The sequence below is a fragment of the Melospiza melodia genome, chromosome 5, assembly GCF_035770615.1.
Source record: "Melospiza melodia melodia isolate bMelMel2 chromosome 5, bMelMel2.pri, whole genome shotgun sequence".
Classification (NCBI taxonomy): Eukaryota; Metazoa; Chordata; class Aves; order Passeriformes; family Passerellidae; genus Melospiza; species Melospiza melodia.
In genome coordinates this window covers 32,237,601-32,253,683 of record NC_086198.1, presented here as the reverse complement: position 1 = coordinate 32,253,683, position 16,083 = coordinate 32,237,601, and the positions used below count along the sequence as shown (strand labels likewise).

Here is a 16,083-nt window from a genome sequence, read left to right as displayed (position 1 = left end):
CTCATGCTAGCTCTGCCGAGAGGTGGCAGACTTCCACCTACCCACACCTGCAGGAAACCTGGCTTTGCACAGGCACAGGAACCCCTTTCCCTGAGCGCCAGCGTCATTAGAAAGCCAGGTCAGCCCGGAGCAGCAGCCTGCCTAGAAAGCACTTGAGACAGACCAGCACATTCCTTCTTTGCTGTCAGGAGGAACAGCTTGGTCCATTGTGGGTAACATCACCTATTAAGTCCACACACAAAAATTCCGTGAGCTAATTATTTTGACATTGCAAAAGCACAAATTACCTCTGAAAGAATGAGTCTCAAAAACAAAAAGGATGATTTCCTAGCCTGCCCCAGAGCATTATGTTAATTCCTATCATACTGCCCGCCTAGATCCTAAACAAGCTGTTGAATAAACAGGTCCATGTGCCCTTTCATGTCACATGAGGAGAGAGAAACATGCCATGTAAGCACTTGACAGCTGCCTGCAACTGAGTCATTCAAAGAGATGCACCTGGCAAGACCTGACATGAAATCGGGGTTACAGGTACTTGGAAGCCTGGGCTTGCCAAAACTAACAGACTGGCAACAAAAGGAGTCAGCCAGTAAGACCATGACAGCTCAGTCCACAAGTATGGTGCATCAGGGAGGAAAGGCAGTGGGAAGGAGGAGGCAGGGAAGGGCTCAGTCCCAGCTCCAGAGCCTCCCTTACTACCTTTGAGTGGAATTCTCTTAAAGGAAAATGCTGGTGTCCAGTTGACTACCACAGCTCCAGCTGCAACAAAGGTTCACAGACTACTGCAGACATGGCTGTGACCCTGTAAATAAGCCTCCTCTTCGTTGAAACATGACCCATTGCTCCTGCTTTCTAGAAACAACACTAACAGGGCACTTAACAAGCCACAGGGTATTTCCACTTCATTATCCTCCTGTTTGCTGTGTGCAGCTCAGCAAGAATCATGTCACAGACTAAACCAGACCACAGTGCTGCACTGATAAACCAAAGTACTGTGGTCAAAACCCAACACCTTACCGATTTCACATGCATACAAGTGTGTGTATCCATATTTTATGTGTATATGTATAAGGAACCCACACATACAGTATGTGTGTGGATGAATGTATATGTAACACTCTGCCACTACAAGAGACAGCTGGACTTGTTATGAGAAAATAATAAAAAGCTTGTGGATCTACTAAAAAAGGCTTGGAAGACGTCCTGTGATGACTTAGAATTGACAGATTATTTGTATGCAGGTTTATATGCCTTTCAAAGTACAGAGACACTAAAAAGTATCACAGTTAGATTCCTCTCCTCCTTTACTGACCTGCCAAAACCTCATTCCCAGGTGGCACAGCTCCCCAAAAGCAATGACATCACCAGCATCTCAGGTAACATCAATGCAGCTGGCAGGATAAACACTGCTCTGCTCTCAGAGGTTGGCAGGTAAAAGAGCCTGAGTTCACATTTCAGTCAGGAAAGAGAAAGGAAGAAGAGAGAGCCAGCACTCAGATGAGAGCTGTGAAAACCCAGACAGCCAAAAGCAAAACTGCAACAAAGACAGAAACTACTGAGTAACAACTCATGACAGGCATTGCTTGACGTTGTGCCTGTTCCTTCTCACTTCCGCGCATTCAGGTGCGTGCTGAGGACAGACAGAAACCAAGCACCAGGTGAAAGTAACAGAAATTGGACATCAGCCTTAAAATGTATCCTTCAAATCATGACTAAACTTGAGTTCAATGATCCTTCAGCTGCTCATTGCTGAGCCTATCCCAGCTGGGTGGCAGCCCTTACTCCAGAGAGGCTTCAAAGGCTCCATGAAGAAATCAGCTTGTCTCACAAATCCCACAGTGTCCAAGGGATGGAGCATCACAGATTTTGGTGGAAGTTTTATTTTGTTGGTTGGGTTTTTCCCCCAGTTGACAGATTAACAGAGACAAACAGAACAAAAACCGAATACCTTCAGCATTGTTTTTTGTCCAATTAATCCGTAAGTCCGTGCTGAGGGATGAAACGGTAATAGCAGACTCTTCACTCAGTGCCCCCATTGCTGTGTAATGCAAATAGATGCTTACTGGAACAGAAAACTCAGTGTATCTATTCAAGGTTCATTTCACCCAGAAAGCACTTCATACAAACCCCAGAGAAGGCAGCAATATAATAACAATTCCTTTAAAACACTCTTGCCTCAAACTTCCTTTTAACACAGCGTAATTATGATTGTGGGACAACAAATGATGGCTTGCAAATGTCCCAAAACACAAATCCATCCTATTTTCCATTCTATTATCCCGCACAACTTACAGCATAGATACATGTAGCATAGTACAACCTTACACCTATTTACCAGTTCAAGTAGCTTATTTTCAGAGTCTAAATTACACCCCATCAGTTAAAGTTTCATCCAGGTTTTAAATGGCTGAAGTAGCTCTGCTTCCTACATCTCTGCACACCTCCCACCCCACCACCTATCTCAGAAGGAGAAAGGCTTTGTTTCCGTTTAACAAAGCCTGGCACCTCACAACACAGAAAAGCCTCTTCCAAACCTACCTTTCAGCAAAATATAGATTAGCATTCCAAACGCCATGGCAGCTGCTTTAACACCTTCTCAGGTCTTCTTTCCAGGTGGCTTGCTTGCTGTGCTTATCTGTGCTCCCGTGTTTTCTCTTGCACTTATACTCCAGGAAGCGTCATCTCCTGTTCTCACCAATCAAGAAAAGGTGCATCTGGTAACAACCTAACCCCCGGGGCAACCACACATTTATTTAGGAAACTGCTATTATCTTGCAATGGCATCAGATTTTCTTTTGAAACCCTGGTTTCCTATTACCTGTGGGCATAAAGGTGCAGTTTTAGAGCGAGACCCAGAATCTGACAGTGCAGAAGAACAAAAAAAACCAGCCAAACAAAGGTGAGCCAAACAAAACACAACTGCAAGTGTGGTGGTTTTTTCTCCTCATAATACAGGTCCTGTATTACTTCCAGAAGGATATTCACCCTCAGGATGCTACACTGGAATTCAAGTGCACCCTCAGGATGCTACACTGGAATTCAAGTGCAGACACCAGTCCCTGCTCTGCTCCCCTGTTCCTCCCATCTCTCAGTCCCTGCCATCCAGAAGAGGAACTGCGGGAATAGCTAGTGCCGAGATTAGGAAGCGATCAGGCACAAAGATAATGGGATGGTGTTCTTCATCAGTGGCTGCCAGCGGGAGGCCTTTGATCCCAGGCCCTGCAAGCCCGAGGGCTGTGCTAATCACTTTCCACTCAGCCTGGCTGTGCACAGCCCGGGAAGCCAGGCAGCCCACTGGCCGGTGCCAGGCCTGGGATTGCTGGCTAGAGCTGCAGGGCACAAGTCCAGACCTGGCCAGGCACAAGCAGTGACACAGGCTGAAAAAGCAGGTAAACTGCTGCCTCCCATAGCAGCAGAGCCCTTCATTTCTGCCACAAAAGCCCATCTCCGCCTCTCCAAGAAGCGACTGTGCTTAATGCAAACACTCATACTTGTTACATAGTGTTTGCAGGGTCTCTAGAATAGACCTCTCAAACATGCTTCTTGTACTAAACCACTCTCCACAACTCCAAACACTGTACAGCTTCCTTGGTCACAGGCAGATTGGGACAAGTAGGACTGGTCTCTGTGAAGGGTACTGATGTGCCCAGACTAGAGCAGTTAATTGGAAAATCCCAGTTCACTAACACACTGAGACATCCATAACCTGACTGACCAAAGGAGCGGTACATGGCTCACCTCAGCAACAACTCTCACTTCCTCAACTGTGAGCTCCAAGCAGCAAAGACATTTCACAATTTTTAGATTTTAAAACCCAAAGCCTTTTAATAAGTGCCTTGGTAACTCCAATCAGCTCACATCCTCCCTCTCCATGGCATTCTCCTCAGTGATCTGTAGGACTACATTCAACCACTTCACGTGTTCAGGGAAAAACACAAGCTAGTTATGCATATTTTAATTATGCCCTTTCCTGCTCATGGACTGCATTCCAGGAGGTTTTTCCCTTCCTTTGCTATCCTGAATTACTGCATGCCTGCACACTGATTGAGTGCGACTTGCACACTCCCTGGACGGACAGGAGTGTTTATGCCTACCTGGATAACCTCTACTATCAGTCCCAAGCAGGGATGAGGTTGGTGAGCCTTGCTTTCAACATTCAGCTGCACAATGGCAGCTTAATCTGGCCTGAATCCGAGGGCAGGCTTTGTCATGAAGCAGCACAGCGGGTGCGGTAGGCTGGGACAAGGCTGCAATGGGCAAGGCTGTGCTCTGTCTGCCGCAGGGTGCTTGTTCTTGGACAAACCTTGACCAGGTCAGGCACACCAGCCTGCTTTCTGCGTTGTCTAATGGGCCCTTCCCTCTGGATGTTCTCCCAGCAGAGAGCACTCTCATGGAAGCCTCCAGCAGCTCTGCAGACAGCATGTAGTGGAGCCAAGCCCAGGCCCCACAGGCTGTGCTGTAATGCTAACGCAGCTTCCATGGGATCAAGGGAAAGGCTTACCATGCACAGTGACCTGCTTGGAGGGCATGACACAGGCAGGCTCACTCAAGGAATACAAGTACCGTGCCTTAAATGGCTACTCTGACAAAAATCACAGAGATGATCACAGTTAAACTGAAGAAAACAAAAGCAGTGCAAACAGATGGACACAGCAATGATTGAACACAAACAAAGGAAGAACACAACCATGCCCCAAACCACATCAACAGCCTCCAGCAAGACCAAGGTAACAGCAAACAAGTTTTATTCCATCTTTCAGACATGGGTTGATGAGTCCAAGTACAGTCTCCATAGGTGCCTTCATCCTCCTACCACTTACATTACCACATAAATTTATATTACCACCTACATTTAAAAAGACAAGCATCTGCACCATTGGCATTGTATGTTTAGCAATAATCCTGTCAAACTTGTGCAAAGACTGTGCTAGAGCAAACTCAAAATCCATCACAAGAACAGTGAGCATGGAAAGGATGCTCCACCTTGACTTATCACAGTAAAGACATTTTCCCCTTTAACAGCAAGGGAACTTAACCACAGTCTTTTTCCTTCCCCTTCCAAGTTAACTATAGCCCAATAGCAAACACCTATGGCTCCTGATGAAAATAAATCAGTAATCCTGGTGCAGATGTAGACATCCTAACTGTCTACCAGTGCCTTCAGTGGGAACATCACCATGCACACATTCAGCTGAACTGGCATCTCAGCAGTAACTGTTCTAGATCCATCCAAGAAACAGCTTTGGGAATAGAGGCACACTGATCTCATCCCATGTGCTCTTCTCTAACCAGCAAAATACTGTGGCCATTGAAGGCAAGGCTTACAACATGGATTAAAAAAAGCCCTCTTTATGCAGTTTTGAAAAGTAAGAGAATAATTAAATGGCTTAAATATTTCATGAGGGATAAAGCTTTGGTTTTCTCCTCCTCTTGATCTCCTGCCACACATACATGTTGTACATGTAGAGAAGTTTTAACTACATTCCATTCAATTCCAATCAATTTCATTCCATTCCGTTCAATTTCAATCGAATTCAGCCCAATCAACTGGCCAGGTTTGAGGGGTTTTTATGAGATGGCAGTATTAGGCACCAAAACAATTTGCCCAGACATGGAAAAAAATTAACTCCAGTCTCAATTCTAGCTACTTATTCATGCTTACCTCTTGCAGATGTTTCAAGTCAAAATTTCACCAGCATTCAAGCTTGACTCTTTTAAAACATTTACTGCCTGGCCACTGCTGGCTCTACTCGTTCAAAAAAAGTATTTAAAGATCCTGAACTACATCCAGAGTGCTTAGTGACCTCAGAACCCAAACCATGTATTTGAAAGATATTCAGCATGTCTTAGTTTTTATATTGTTTGAACAGGTCCCAAGTGTTTACAGGACCTTGATAACTGCCCCAATACATAGGTGAAGTTGTAATTTATGCTTCATTCTTCATTCTCCAACACATAATTGGCCACCACCACCAACATACCTGTGTAGGCTGCATTCTCCAAGTAGATTTTGCTCACAATAAGTCAGTAGGAGGAAAGACAAAGTATCTGAACATTTTATAAACCATCAGATTTAACATACCTGACATGTAAAAATAAATACAAGGTAGAAATAAATATATTTATAGTAAAAAATAAGTGTTTTGTGTATCAATAAATAGAACAACCCAGATTCTTCTTCCAAGGTAACCCATTTGCTCTAGTAAATGAGCTTTTTAGCGACCAGGAGTGTGTTCTTCAGAAGCATTGCAACAGTCATAGGTCCTACCCCTCCCGGCACCGGAGTGATAAAGGCAGCCTTCTTCTTCACTTCTAAGAGAAAAGAGAAAAAGGCAATGACTAAGAACACTTCCAAACCTTTTTTCCCCACATATGCAGGAAGGGCTGTGACTGGCAGGTACTGAAGGGAAGGGACCAGCCACGGCAGAAGCTTGACTGCAGCCAGGGCAGGGATGGAACGGGGCCAGCATCGGGGCTGCAAGGTTCTTCTCCTAATGCGAATGTATCACCCAGGGCTAGTTCTGGGCCAGGGCTGCACAACCTGTTCCAGCTGATCTACCTGCAGCACCTTGCCCTCTCCCCATGGCAGCACAGGCACTCACACAGCCTGTGCTCAGACAGATGGAATGTTAATCCCAAGGAATTCTTTTGGTAAGGGGCAATTTCTGCCCATGTGACACAGCTGACCAGCTGTCCCAGGAACATCTATGTGACAGGTGGTCAGGATGAGCCCAGGAGAGCAGCATGGATGTGCATCACCCCCATCTGTCAGCTGGGACACTGCACCTCCAATATCCAGGAGGGCTATGGAAGCTGGGGATGTCATTCTGTAGGTAAGGAGGTGACCCCCCCCAACTCTGTGCTCCTGAGGAGCAGCACGCAGAGCAGGAGATTGCTGGAACTACTGCCATCCACAGCAGAGCAGCAGCCAAGTCACCTAGTCAGCCTCTGTGCCCCACGTGACAGAGGGCAGACAACCAACACCACAAATGGTTTCAAGCATCAGCATTTTTAAACTCCCCAATACAACCTTTCAACCCTGCTTCTCACATGTACAACACCTGTGTGGCCTTTTACTCCTTTTTCATTGGTCAATGCACCTCAGCATTCCCTGCTCATTTTCCTTTAATGATGTTCACCTGTTTTACACAGCTGCACCCCATTAGGGATGAGGCTCCAGCCCCACTCCCTCAGTCCCATAATCTGTTCTCCTACACCACGAGCTATAAAGACACCCTGAGATCATGGAAAGAAACTTAAAACTGGAGAGAGAGAGAGAGTACAATTTTCTGTTTGATTTGTTTTTCTGATTCACACTATAGACAACGACAAGAGTTTACTTCAAGAAAAAAAAAAACAATTCTAGTGGCAGAATTCCCATTGCAATTTCAGCCATAAACACTCCGTTCCTCCAGAAAAGACATTTTTAAAGATCAGTTTTACTAGGGTGCCTAGGTTAAACCAGGATGCAAAGGGGCAGGTTCTTTGTGAAGTATCACAAAGGAAAATCTTACCAAAGTAGCTCCAACCATTAGTCATGTTAGACTATTGAAATTCAGTGTACACTTTGAGTGCATTTAAGTTAACCTGTTTGTATGAGGAATTCATACAACACAGCAATAAATCCTGGCTTGATCTTCTTATCTACTGTGCAAAATGCCATTGATCAGAATTACAGGCTGTTGGCAATGGAATTCTGCTCAACTTTGTAGGAACTCACCTTGTTAATACTGAGAGTCAGGGTTTTTTAGGGCACCACCATGAGAGGTTTTTTGTTTGTTAGTTTGGGGCTTTTTTTGGCTTGCTTAGTAATAAGTTCTTGGTAAATCATTCACCACTTAGAGAAGCTTTGCTTTTTCAAAGACTCACACAGGAGACACCTAAGCAAGCATAACTGACAGAAACACATTCAATTTCACTGAAGTCCCTACAGACCAGACTCTGCCTGCCTATCAGAAGATGTTAAGAGACTGAAAACTAGGCACCTGGCTTTGGAACAAACAAGATCACTTGCTACTGCTTTTAGTGTATTTATCTTGAATCTCTGGAATCTATGTGGTGCTCAACTGTCAGGAATAAGGTCTCAAAAAATATTACAAAGAATTTGAAAAATTGGACACTGGGGGTTTTGGGAAATGATATTCACTAGATTTGAGGAGCCAGACATAAATGAAATTAATAAAATGCTGTCTGAACGTCCCCTATGGCAGGGAACTCATGAGAGCATTTACAAAGTTAACAGCAAATATCTCACTGAATTAAAGAACAGAAGATCAACCCTCATTGAAGAGAGCCGGTAAATACAACCAGGAAGGTTTTAATTGCCCTGTTGACTGGCACCACCAGATATACTCTTAAAACATACGGAAAGGAAATCAGGCTACAATGTGGTTTTTCTTCAGATGTAAAATTCAACAAATTTAATTAAGATATCATATGACAGTTACTTCTCAATATTCTCAAACACAAACAATTGACCTTTTTAATAGTAATACTATTTTGAAGTACATACCATTTCAGAATGGTGCTTAGAGTTAATACAGTTACTATGAGTTTTCAGATTAATGTCATAATTATTGAAATGTACCCGCATCTGAAGAAAACACAGTCATTCACACAGAAAATACTGTAGGCACTTTAAACTGAAATATGATGGTTTTCATGGCAATGTTACCTACATCTTTTTGTGGTGTTATTCAAACTACTCCCACCTGACCTACAAAGAGAACAACCCACAACCAGACCTTGTCTTTCCTCAAGAAAGGCTTTCAATGCCTGTCAGGTCACTATCAGGTACAGCACGCATTGCCTGTGGTGTTAGTAACCCTACCCAGCAGGAAACACGCAGTGCACTGTTTTCCCAAGTTGTTGGGGAATTCCTCTGCCCATATTATACCATTATGGAAATCCCTGTGGAGGGGCGTGGCAGAAGCCAAATTTCTTGTCAGTTAGCATAAAACCACCCAGATAGCTCATGCACAAAAGCTGATCCAGATTTTGGAACACTCAGGTGTCTGTGCTGGGGAAATTGCCATCTGATAAGTTTCCATTGGTAAGAGTAAATACAGATATGGTGAGTGCAATTTTCCAAGATGAATGCCAGCAACCAAAGGGGGAAGATAGCTTGGCCTCAAAAACATCAATAGACTTTCCTGGTCAAGTGAAATAGGCCCAAGCACAGTTCTCAGACACCATGTAAATGTGTGACTGATCTCATGTAGGCAGGTGAGCTAGTGTGCTGTCAGTTCCATCAGGTCCTGCTTCTGCTTCTCAGGAATGAAGTAACTTTCAGTTACTTCAAAGTAAAAAAGTCCACAGCTTTTCTCCTGCTTTCTCCAGATGGGCCCTGGTCTCCCAGGCCTTCCCCTGACAATCTGGAAAATGCAAATCAGACACCTATGGGGGAGGAGCTGCTGTTTTGCAGCTTCTGTAGAACCTTGAAATCTTCCTTTGATTCTTCAGAAGAAATGAAATGTAGATTGTTTCCTTGAAAAACAGGATCCACTGCTTTGGAGACAGCCCTTCATTCCTAGGTTCCTTTAAAGCTGAGGACATCAGACACCTAATAGGGTTAATCACACAAACCAATGGCAAGTCTCAACCTGAAGGCAGTTCTGGGTCCTGTGCATCTGCATTAAGTGATGCAGAGTAATTCCTGCCTAAGCACTGTTTCCACATGGCTTTACGAGTCCCTGTAAAGCTACACCAGATCCCTGCAGCACTGCCCAAGTGTGAAATCACATGCTCAGCAGCCACACTAGATATCCCCTGTTCTGCTCCACATGTTCTGGGATTCTTCTCACTATGCACTGTGGGACACCAACCAGTGAGCATCTACCCCATTTCTCAGAGTTCCTGCTTTTTCTCATCCTTGTTTCTCTTATTTGTAGCTATTTTAACTGCAATATAAAGGAAAACTAAGGAATTCTGGTGCAGTGCTGGAATTCCAACAGTGTGTATCAGTGACACTGCTGAACAAGACCCTCTTCTGTGCAGGAGAACCTTGACAGGCCATGCAGCAGCTCACTGACCCCAGTTAGCCAGCAGCCTTCTGGCTTCTGTCACAGCCTAACACCAACCTTCTGATTCATTCCTTGCAGTCATGGAGCAAAACAGGCAATGGTTCCCCTAAGGTCTGCAGGGCAGCGATGTGGTGATGTGATCACACAGACTGGGCTCTTCTCCATGGCAAAATAAACGCCAGATCTTTGAAATCAACTGAGAAAGGAACTAACTAAAGTTACAGCAAAAGCACCTGGAACATGCACATTCTATTTCCGTGACCACTGTTTGGGAAAGCTGCACAGGGAGCTAGTTTGGAAAAGATTCAAGGAATCAGGAGCAGCCTGTAGCCAGGCAGGTACTGCAATGAACGCGGAGAGGCAGCAAACACCGTCAGATGCAGTGGCTGTCACAGAGGCCAGGTTTCCTGCATACTGCTGCCAAGGCACACCTGAGGACCACCACTTCCACCAATTAATTGGATTTGAAGACTCTGGTGGGTAATCCTATTCAGAGAAAATGCATAATATAGGCCCATCACCTCAGATCACATCAATCACCTGTTGGAGCTCCCTCTTCTGCTCTGCAGCACTGGCAATCCCTCCCTGCTCATGGTGGGACCAATTCTCCACAATCTTTCACACTGTCCAGTCAGAAAAAACAGTTCTCATGTGTAAAGCCCTCCACTCACATCACAACTGCATCACCTAAAAAAAATCTCACACAAAGGATACCTTTTCTACATAGGCATCTAATCAAGACCTAACAATCAGCACTGCTGTTTGTCAAAAATCTAGAAGGAATTGTAAAGCAATACAAGCATCTTCAGTTTCATTGGTATTTCCAGTTCCACTTGCAAAGGTGAACCACTACTGCAGCGTGTTAGTAGCCTGCTCTACCAGTTACTCCTGGAAATGATGCTCCACCCAAAAGAGCTGTTTCAGCTAAATCTTCTGGGTAAGTTGTTGCTTTACTTCATGTTCCTGGTCCTTGTAGCCCTCCTCCTCCCTTGGCATTATAGTTGTGGCAACAAAAGCGTATAAAACAGGGCCAAGTGCACCCACACATGCACTAGGCTGCTCAGAGAAACAGATCTCCCTTTCTGTAACTGAAACTTACTGCCCAAAAGCAGCTAAAATGGCACTGGGGATCACACAGGGATGCCACTGCTTCTCCTCATTCCTGGCACTTCACTCTTCCTCCTGATGCCTCCACAATGGAGGACAGCCACTCTCCGGAGCATAGAATACTTAACATAAGCAGGGATTCTCCATACGCTGTGGTAGTTTTACATGAAGAGTAGCACATGCAGTTCCATTTATCCCTGCAGTATCTGGCTCTTTTAGATACCTGGGAACCACACAGTAAACTATTCTGGACCAAACAACAACTGGTTTTTGATGTGCACGCAGTTTGGAGTGTCAAAATAAAGAGGACACATGGGGAAATAGGAAATCACAAATACTGCTTACTAAAGGCATTCTGTTAATTTCACAAATGTGTACATTGAATTTAACAATGAAAGACACAAAAAAGAAATTAAATGCATCCTTTTGTTGTTAAAAAGATAAAAATAAACTTAACTCTCTCACCCTACCTTGCAGAGATTAGAAGATGGGATCCAAGTACTTGCAAGATAAGCAACTGAATCAAAACACCTTCCACCCACCTAATAAAATTAATTTCCACTACAGGAACATTTCAGCCAGATGACCTGGTGAAGGAAGATATTTCCCTCTAGTTTTTGTAAACGAAGTTTGAACTCTGATTGCCCACTTAAACCTCTCTCTCTCCACAGCCGGATTTTTCTCCTGAAGTGGATGAAGAGACAATACATACTGGTGGGCTATGTGATGTTACACAGGGGCCACATCTCAATACAGCCATTTATGTGCCTAGCCTCAACCTGCAAAATCCATTTCCACTCAGGCTTAAATAGAGTTCCAGCCAAGTGATCAAACAGGGGAAAAGGATAAAATTATTTGCTACACAAACTTGCTGGCTTGTTCCATTTCCTAACTGCCAGATCAAGTACTTGCCAAGGATGGTTTACTTGCTAGTCTTCAGAACTGTATACACTGGGATGATTTTTGTTGTTGTTAAAGATTCAGTGAAACTTTCACCGATACCAATGAACCAACAACAGCTTCCCTTTGGCAATGCACAGAGAAATGATACTTGTAACTGCAGTGGCATAATCCAAGCTCAAGTTCCTCCCGCTTTTTTGGATCTTCCCTCCCCCCAGGTGAAATCTCAAGAACAACCCACAGCAGACATGATGAGACAGATACAGCACATTGCTGAAACTCTGAATCATGGCCTTGCCACTGAATCTACACCTTTATTGCAGGCACAAGGTCCCGTGTTTGAAGAGAAATAAACAAGAAGGATGCAGGTTCACGTGAAACGTTCCCAAAGTTACAGCTTTTGTACTCTACCTGCTAAAGCTAGCCAAATACCTGGAAACTGTCTGTACTTTAGTTCAGCTCTGAAAACAGAAAATAGAACCTTTTCTTTGTGATACCACAAATCCAAGCAGGATAAGGGGGAATTTTTTTTTTTTCAAGCTGTCCTCCAAAAGGTTTCTTTTCCTGGAGCCCTGTTGCACACATCCAGTTACACATTTCTAAACACATTCCAAGACAGTCGCTCAGCTATACTCATGCAGGTAATTTCACAGACTTTAACAGACAGGTAACATGCATGATGAATAAAAGCAGCAGGGAACTAAGGGAGTGATGTAATTAGACATACACACAGCTGGCTAAAACCATTCTGAATATAATTAAGCTTTGAAACATTATGCCAGCCAAGATGTTAATAACTGTGGAAAAAAACCTGTGGTGATTTTCATACTTATCAAAACAAGGAACTGTTGAGAACCATTAATAATGTGGGTAAATGCTGTCTAAGCTTCCCACACTCAACCCCGCCAATAAGTGCAACAATCCTGCTATTCCAGTCTGGAGCTCCTCCAGAGCAGAGATATTTAATCAAGTTACATTGTGAACTTGCTCTGCAACAAGTTAAACATAAAAAGATCAATATGTAACAACAATTTATCTGTTAGGCTTGCCTGGACTAAGATGTTAAGCACTTTAGACGAGCACACATTAAACTTTAGCATAAAGCATATTTCTAAAGCCAAGTTATCATTTTCACAGACAAGTGTAGAGGAGGAGAACAAAAGGAGGCTTTGAGAAGCTGTGGTTTAATAACAGTTGCTATGAACAGCAGGAGACCCTATGCTTGAGAAAGAGCAGAAATTGTTTTCATTGATTACTTTTCAAACATTCCACAAACTGAAAAGATTAAAGGAACTGGACACAAGCACCTTCTACACCAGTGTCAAAGAGCTCATCTGTGTCTCTTAGGGGTTGCTGGTACCTGTAATTAAAAGTGACACTTTGTCTCCTAACTAACAAGCAATTTCTTAATAGCAGATAGATTTTTGTTCTTATTTAGTAAACACATTATAAAAAATTCCTGAAAACAGTCTTGTTTGAAACACCGCCTAGTCCAAAAACTTACCATGAGTAAATGCTATGAACTTCAATTTATTTATCCAATGGATTTATATAAAGTGTGTTTCACTAACCTTCAAAGTCCACATCACCAACTAATTTGGTTTTTCCTGTAAGAGGATCATGGATATGGTTGATGCCTACATCAATCACAGTTGCACCTTCTTTGACCATATCAGCTGTAATCAACTTTGGGATACCTGGAATCATAAACACACATTTCACTACCCTGGCCAGGCAACCTGAAGTTATCACTTTTGAAAGATATCAAGGAGTGTGCATGCACAGCTATGCATGCACAGAATAGAAATCTACAACACTGAATATTTCTTGGTACACCCCACACTGAACACAACTATTTATCAATTGCACACTGTTTGTAACTACTACTAGAGAAAAGAGGGAAAAAAAACCCACAAAAAACATCCCATCAGAAGTTGTGCCATGGGATTTGTTTTGGGTCAAGAAACACACTCAACCAGTAGGCAATTTCAACTGTTACAGTAATCCCAGCAGACAACACTGGTCTTCCGCAGGGACAACAGACCATTTCTTGCTCTTTACAGCAATTTGGGAGACTTCTGCACTTGTCCTGGGAGACCCACCCTGGGCACCGCAAACTTTATGGGCTTCTTCATCTCTGTGTGGGGTCCTGGAGTAGGAGTATTTGGCTATTGAAAAATTCCACCTGAAAGAGCCACAACAAACCACTTCATCTTTTTTCATATGCACTATATTTCTCCAGCACATTTAAATGTGAAACTTCTTGATACTCATCACAAATATGTGCTTCAGTGGGGACCCAGAAAACCTAAAAGGTCACTTCAAAGTCTAGCTAATGAAATGTATCCATGGCCCTATAACTCCTGTCAGGAATTTCTTCCCTACCGTGCAACCTCCAACTTTCAGTAGTGGGAATTTCCAAACTAAATATTACAACTCACCTTGCTTCTTGAGCAATGCCATCAGCTTTTTGTTCTGAAAGCAATGTTAAACTACCTCCAAAAAGAGAGTCTGAACTCCCCTCTCCCCATCAAAGCAGCTTTCTCTCAGGTGGGGAGAAAGCAAAAAGGAAAAGAAACCAAATCCATATGGGTTGAAACTGCAGTTTTTTGGAGGGAAGGGCTGGTGTACAAGGCTATGGCTCCATGTGCAGTGCTGAAGCACTGACACAGTCATTTGGATACAGACAGTACCAGGACACTCCTTGCTCTCCATTTCTCACTCCCCCATAAGATACTTGCTTGAAACTCTGCTTCTCATGTTGAGCAAGCCAAGATCTCAAACTCTTTCCTACCCTGTTTGATAACATCTGACTGCATCTCCTTCATCCCAATCTGATGTAATCCATGGTAACCTGGCTGGTAATTGGATAATGCTTCAGCCTTATGGGGGTAAATGATCTGTGTGTGATAGGGCTGCAAGTATATTAATGGAAGCTGCACAGTTACATGCTTTGTAAAATGGTTTGATAATAAGCCAAATACTTAATAGCAACAAATGAACTAACCCCCAAACCAAATGAGTATATCTAGCTACTTAAGCCTGCTTTACATACCAAGTAGGAAGGGATAAACATTAGGGTAGGTTTTCCTAAAATGCACTCACTGAAGAATATGGAAAAACTTTCCATTGGCAATTTTTGCAGAAAATGATGAATCACATTTTAAACAAAGGAAAAACAAGGCCCTACCTAATCTGAGTTTAGATGCAAGAACTGTGAATTTCCAAGGAAGCTAACCAGAATAAAAGATCTGATCAACCAGCACTTCTGACACAAGAAGACCACAGATCATGTCCTGAGGGACAGCACAAGCAGTCCAAGCAGAAGTTCATCTGAAATTTGACACAGTCACTACTTTCCCTGTTTATCCCCCCTCCAAAACGTGGCAGGCAGATGAGCCCTGTTTCTCTCAGCAGACTGGAAAGCCCAGAGAGCAGGAGCAGCAAGCTGACTGGCTCCAGAGTCCTGCTGCTTCCATCACAGCCTTGCCTGTCCTGAGGTGGCTCTAGGAGCGCTGCTGGCTAAAGCTGCACTTGCACTGCTGCCATGGGGCTGGGCTGATGGCAAAAAGAACAGACTCCATGGGATGTCTGTACAGGCAGGGAGTGCAGGCCAAGAGAGGTAACCCCTGTGGCGAGATACAAAGTGTCAGGTGTGCTTAACAGGAAACAATGCCTTAGATAGAAATCCAAAAGCTGTGTGGTATTGAAAGAAATTTTAGGGAGGGGCAGGCTGGACAAGAGCAGCCTGTTGGAATTTAAGATGCAAGGAGTTGGGTAGGAATAAGAAGGAATCAACTGCATGGATAGTTACAATCCAAATCAGGAAAACTGGTGCCCCAAGCCTGGGGGCAAATGAGAGACAGCACACAGAGCCAGATCTTCTTACTTTCAGGAGTAAGAGAAAAGAAGCACCTGATTTGAAGTACCATCAAAACCATGAATGCAAGTGAACAGGAAAGCACTCAGAGGTGGAGCACCAGATCAGAAGGGACTCACTGCAACAAGTCACCAATCAGGAGCCAGGATGCAGATGGCTCTTGCAAAAGTACCA

General features: G+C 43.7%; 1 protein-coding gene across 4 annotated transcripts in view; it reads right to left on the bottom strand.

Moving 5' to 3' along the window:
* The window catches only part of LOC134418484 (bifunctional methylenetetrahydrofolate dehydrogenase/cyclohydrolase 2, mitochondrial-like), a 43,552-nt gene that overhangs the window by 13,469 nt on the left and 14,000 nt on the right, over positions 1–16,083 (bottom strand). For 2 of the 4 annotated variants that reach the window (XM_063156848.1, XM_063156850.1), the window contains exons 7-8: positions 13,601–13,726; positions 4,729–6,312 (exon numbers count right to left, since the gene is read on the bottom strand). In XM_063156848.1, coding sequence (XP_063012918.1) covers positions 6,200–6,312; positions 13,601–13,726 — 239 coding nt within the window. In that variant the 3' untranslated portion in view covers positions 4,729–6,199. Of the gene's footprint in view, positions 1–1,948; positions 2,039–4,728; positions 6,313–13,600; positions 13,727–16,083 lie in introns of those variants that run through there. The other 2 variants (XM_063156852.1, XM_063156851.1) reach the window with 2 other exon arrangements.